Source organism: Lupinus angustifolius, unplaced genomic scaffold (genome assembly GCF_001865875.1).
Source record: "Lupinus angustifolius cultivar Tanjil unplaced genomic scaffold, LupAngTanjil_v1.0 Scaffold_10_113, whole genome shotgun sequence".
NCBI lineage: Eukaryota > Viridiplantae > Streptophyta > Magnoliopsida > Fabales > Fabaceae > Lupinus > Lupinus angustifolius.
In genome coordinates this window covers 3,011-8,925 of record NW_017718423.1, presented here as the reverse complement: position 1 = coordinate 8,925, position 5,915 = coordinate 3,011, and the positions used below count along the sequence as shown (strand labels likewise).

The following is a 5,915-nucleotide window of genomic DNA, read 5'->3' as shown; positions in this document are numbered from 1 at the left end:
GATTATAGATAGACTTAATCGATTAACTCGATCTGTTGTTAATCGATTAACTAAACAACTTAATTGATTATGTAGTTTAGTTTAAGTGAAAACATTTTTTCTTTCGATCTTCCAAGATTACCAAGATTCAACCAAACTTACGTGCACCTATTAAAGACAGTTAAGAATAGTAAATGCACAATACAAAATATGCAACTATCATATACTTATATGCATGTCAAGTTATGTAAATAAAGTAATACGTAAATGTAAAAAGATAAGGGAAAAGAAGAATGAGACTCGGCTTTTATCCTGGTTCATTTGTGGGTCCACATGTAAACTACATCCAGGTCTCCCCTTCTGATCTTGGGAGATTTTTCTTCACTATGGAAATTCAATTTTCTTACGAACACAATTCCAATATAAGACGCAAGATGCTCCTTTCTTGGAATCGTTAAGCATCCACTTTGGTTTGACTACTAAGCTTGCCTACTAGGATACCTCACCATTCACGACTCTAGTCCCAGCCTAAGTATCATTTACTGTCAAGACCTTTTGCTTCTCCTGAAGACACTTACCTAATCGCAACTAGGATTTTCCCAAACCTATTATTCTTCTATGGTGATACCACACACCAAGAGAATGTGTTAATGTCTTAGTCTAACAAATTTCTTCAAGTTACATTTGCACCTAATATGTGCTGATTTTCCACTCTTCTCAAAATCTAAGAACCATTCTAAAAGATCTCAGAAAATAGAATGCGTGAGATGCAAGGTTTATTTTTCACAAAGATTTGACAATGAAAGCTCACTGGGTATCTTGTAAAGATTCACCCTTTTCTTTTCTCAAAAGAACACTTCGAAAATATTTCCAAAAAATATGAAAGTTTGAGCTTAAGATCTCCTGAATAATGTGTAAAAGTCTTTGATTCGAAAATGTATTCTAACTCTCTTAATTCATTGTTAAGAAATATGAAAAAATTGGGTTAAAATACTATTATGTTTTTAACTGAAGTTAATCGATTATACTCAACCTTAATCGATTAACGAGTTTCTTGAAAATAGCAAAAAATAGAAATAATAACCACCTTAATTGATCAACCCCTCATTTAATCGATTAATGTATTTCCAAGGAATTTAATGATTAATCGATTTACACATCTGTTAATTGATTAATGCTTTTCTAAACATATTTCAAATGATGAATGAACCTCCTACGTGATTTATAAACTAATGATGCATGCCTTTGAATGATGTATGATTTAAAACACTTTTTAAATGCATTCAAAACATATGATCATGTATGTATATATGTGAATGTAAATCATGTATGTATGCATGTAAGTCTTATTTTAGATATGATTGATTTTAGCTTGTGAGATTTCATTAGGGTTCATCCTAGCCTAGGCTCTTACTAAGCAAGCATTTTAAGACCTAATAAAGATATAAAAATACTTAACCCCTAGATCTTCTTTAGAATGCTTTGACTTGTATGAACTTGAGTCTTGAATTTATAGTTGATACTTGTTGTTTGTGGATTTTATCATCCTCTCAAGCTTGTCTTTGAACATTAACCATGTTGTCGATCCTTTGTCTTTATCAATCTTTTGTCTTCATCAAACTATATATGTCCTTTGTCTTCATCAAAACATATGTGATGCATGCTTGCATCTTCAATCTCTCATCCATGCATGCTTGCATCTTCAGAATCCAAACATTAAAATAAAACAACCCCATCAACAACATAACAACAATGATAACTATCTACTAATGTAAGTGGAAGAGTATGAGAAAACAATGAGAAACTACCTTAAAATCTCTAGAAACGCTAGAATGTAAAAAAATGAGAGAGTGAGGAGATGAGTAGCAAAACGTGCTCCCTCAAGGCCAAGGGTTGCCTTTTATAGAGGGAGGATTAAGATTTTTTGGGGAAAATCAAAGGGGGGGCTCTCCAAAATCTTGGTGATGTAAGGATTGATGAGTGGTTTTGGGGACTAGGCAAAAAAAGGTTGTACTTTTGCTTCTTCCACAAGCAAGCCTTGACTCAAGGATAGTGATGTGACTCATGCGATGAAACATCGCGATTAAAACCAAACCCGAGTCAGATTGGGCATGACCTTATTTTCGTGAAGGATTGGGCATGGCCTTATTTTCGACGTTTTAAAGAAACGTTAACCGATTAAGTAGTCCTTTAATCGATTATCCCCAATAGAAAATAGTTTGAAACTGAATGGTATTTCACCATCCTTTCCCATAGGCAAAAGTATGATTTTTACATAAACTTGATACACAAGAATACACTAATTTCAAGAAAGATTTTTCTAAAAAGAGTGATAGAAACTTTCATATGAAAAGAGAGAGTTTTGCGAATATTTGAAAGAGTTTTTTTTCAAAAATTGAGTATTTTCAAAGATTTTCCTTTTGTGTCTCACAATCATTATATTCACTCTAAGATTGTGAGATTCACCAAAGGGTAGTTTGTTCTAAATTTTAGTATATGATTAACACATCATAGGTACAAGAAACTTTGTACTTATTTTATAAGTCGATTTCTAAATTTGCCTCTTTGGGGTGTGAGACATCATCTTGGAGAAAGAGATAAATTTAGGATAAATCATAGGCTACGGTCAAGGTCCAAGAAGAGGTCCCTTTGGGTATACTTGGTTAGAAGTTGTGTAGATCCATTAGAAGTTAGGTCCAAAAGAACTCTTGGTGGAAATAAACATTTGATTTCTTCTTAGTAAAGCAAATCTCACGAGATCAAAATGGGAGGACTATATGTAGATTGCAGTGGATTGACAATCAAACTAGGATAAATCAGCTATGTTATCTTCTCTATTTCCCTATACTTTTACTTACATGCAATTATCATATTTTCGCTTTATTTGATTACATTCATATAGAGATCATTACATAAGTGAATATGCATTGGTAATCACTTTCATTAAACTGTTTAAGTGCACATTAGATCATATTAATCACTCATTTCTTGTTGCATCAAGAAACAAAAAGATTTTCAAGAAAACCAGTCAAGTTAATCGGTTAAGCCTTTTGTTAATCGATTAACTCAATTTTTTTTTAATTGATTAAACAATCATTTAATCGATTAAAATCATCAATAGATTGTGAGATTACTTTTTGTATTCGAATTGTTTTTAATTATTACTTGAACCACATATTATATATTAGAGTCATTATTAACTAACATATTATATATTATGCTACTAAAAAATGGAATTCACATTTTCAAGAAACTTTTTTGAATGCCATCCATAAATATCATTCATTATGAAGTTTCAATAACCAATAATAATCATTTATGACTTAAGCTTTATTTAATTTTTCACGATTCAGAGATGATTCATTCAGTTTAGTGCTAACTTTTCAAGTCAAGATATAGCTCATCATTTTTGTTTTCAATTGTTCTCTTCTCATCTTCTCTAATAATCATGTTGTGATAATCTTAATTTTTCAAATTGATTAGAGATTAGAATGACATCTTTTAGAAGCATATTCGTGTTGATATCAGAACAAAAGGATTTTCATCAAACAACAAAATTTCATTGTTGAATTGTGAAAAAGAGAAATTTGATAGATTTAGGGTGAGGAATCTTATATTTAGGAGTGTGGGATCGTTTTAGGATACATAGAGTTTAGGAAATTATATCAACCATGACCAAGCTTGTTAAGAAAGATAATAGGGTCTTTGCTTATTCATTTGTATCAAACGATATCTCAATTAATGAAAATCCTTAAACTAACTAATGAATTGGAAATACTGTCATTTTTTATGTGAACCAGTATAAAAATAATTGAAACAGCAAAGTAGTCACACACCAATTCATCCCCTCTAAGTGTGTAAAAAGACTCTTGTAACTCAACATTACATCCTTCTCTTTGTAGCATTAATATCTCAACTTCCTTTTTTTCTGGGATCAACTCAGTTCTTATTTTTTCATTTTATCTCGAGATCTAATCTATTGTTACTGTGTTGCGGTTTTGTTGCAGTCACGTCACCATTGTGATATAGTTTTACACTCAGTTTTGTTGTCATTGCATAGCCGGCCACAACCTGTGTTACGGGCTGCAATTTGAATCATTAGAGAAGTGCAATTAAAATATGTCTCTCGTGAACTTTATTTTATTTATAAAATCTATAACTCAATCTTATTTATAATTGGTTAATCAATCACTACTAGCATGAAACACTTGGACACTTTAGACACATTATTTTATCCAAACTTTAGACCCCACTATGACATCACTTTGACACATTGAACAAACTTTCAAACCGGATCCAATTATTAGATGGATCATGGAGCAATATAGGAACCATCCACAACAAGATCATGGCCAGTGATAAACTCTGAATCATTAGAAGCAAGAAATAACACAGCATCAGCAATATGTTTAGCAGTGAGTATCACTCCTTTCAGCCTCGCGGTTTTTGCACAAAGCTCATAAACCTTCTCTTCACTCCCTGAATATTTCAACGTCATCGGAGTTACCAATGCATTTGGTGAAACGCAGTTCACCCTTATTCCATGCTCCGCTAGTTGTATACTCGCCGAACGCACCAAACCCAACAATGCATGCTTCGACATGGCGTAATCCGTTCCATCAGATCCACCGTTACTTCCATATATGCTTCCAGTGCATACTATGCTTCCTCTCACGTGCTTGTCCACCATGGCACGTGCCGCGTGTTTCACACACGCCGCCATTCCACTAGCGTTTACGGCCAACAAGCGGTTAAGTTCGGATATGTCAAGTTCAATGATGGTTTGTTCTAACTCACTGCTGATGCCAGCGTTGCTGAACATGATGTCGATTTGTCCGAAAGTGTTGACCGTTGATTGAATTAGGTTTTGGACTTGTTCTTCATCTGCTACGTTGCAGTGGATGTAGGTACACTTGTTGGTTCCGATGGACTCAGCAACTTTATTGCCAAGATCGTCTTGAACGTCTGCAATTACCACACGCGCACCTTGATCAGCAAAGGCATGCGCCGCTGCCTCGCCGATGCCACCGGATCCTCCGGTGACGATGGCTACTTTGCCTGCTAGCTTTGCACCACTGTTGTTGGAAGTAGTTTCTACCATTTTTGTTTGTGAATTGTTCAATCAATATAAGTTTTATCATGTGATAGAAGATATAGAAAGCTACTAAATTCACTCACTCTTTATAGGCCAAATAAAATAACATAATAAAATATTATAAAATAGTACTCCCTCTTACTTATTTCAAGAAACATTTCCAGTTTTTGTTTTGGTGATATTTGATTGATATTTTTGAATGTTTTATGTATAATAAATGAATTTATTACTTAAATACACTTATATACTCAAGAAAAGAAAAAAAATGCATGATTTAGTCTCATTAACAAATGAATTATATAAAATTATTACCAATAAATATAATAATATTTTCTCCTTTCATAATTCATATCAAGATGTACAAAAGGATCTAAGGGAATGAATGACATTTAATTATACAATTGTCATACAAGCAAGCCAAAACATTGCATTCATAAGATGGGGTTGGGAAATATAATAATTACTCTCACTTTATTGAACTATGACAAAACATTGCATTTATAAGGTGGGGTTAGGAAATATAGTAATTGCTCTCACTTTATTCAACAAGGTAAAGAGAGAATACGTCCCCTATTCCATATATTTTAATGATTTGTTTTTTTCCACTTTATTTCAAAAAAAATTAATATTTTAGAAACAATAATTTTAAAAAAAAATTCAATTCTACCATTATTTACTACTCATCCATTTCATTATGTGTTTCTCTCTTTTTCTCTTCAATGTATTTATTTCCTTTATTATACACCCAGGAGAATAATTTATTAGTTATTAAGGAAATTAGGAGAAAGTAATGTGGTTGCATTATGAACACCACTACAAAGGTGAAAACCTTGAGCTTAGG

General features: G+C 32.7%; 1 protein-coding gene across 1 annotated transcript; it reads right to left on the bottom strand.

Moving 5' to 3' along the window:
* Positions 1–4,107: 4,107 nt before the first annotated feature.
* LOC109337773 ((-)-isopiperitenol/(-)-carveol dehydrogenase, mitochondrial-like) lies at positions 4,108–5,149 on the bottom strand. The gene has a single exon (XM_019574818.1). It carries the CDS (start codon positions 5,078–5,080, stop codon positions 4,292–4,294), a length of 789 nt encoding a protein of 262 aa, XP_019430363.1. The 5' UTR covers positions 5,081–5,149; the 3' UTR covers positions 4,108–4,291.
* Positions 5,150–5,915: the final 766 nt, after the last annotated feature.

Bases quoted from the DNA above. Each gene is read 5' to 3' on its own strand.
- LOC109337773 (XM_019574818.1), bottom strand. From the start codon at position 5,080: ATGGTAGAAACTACTTCCAACAACAGTGGTGCAAAGCTAGCAGGCAAA.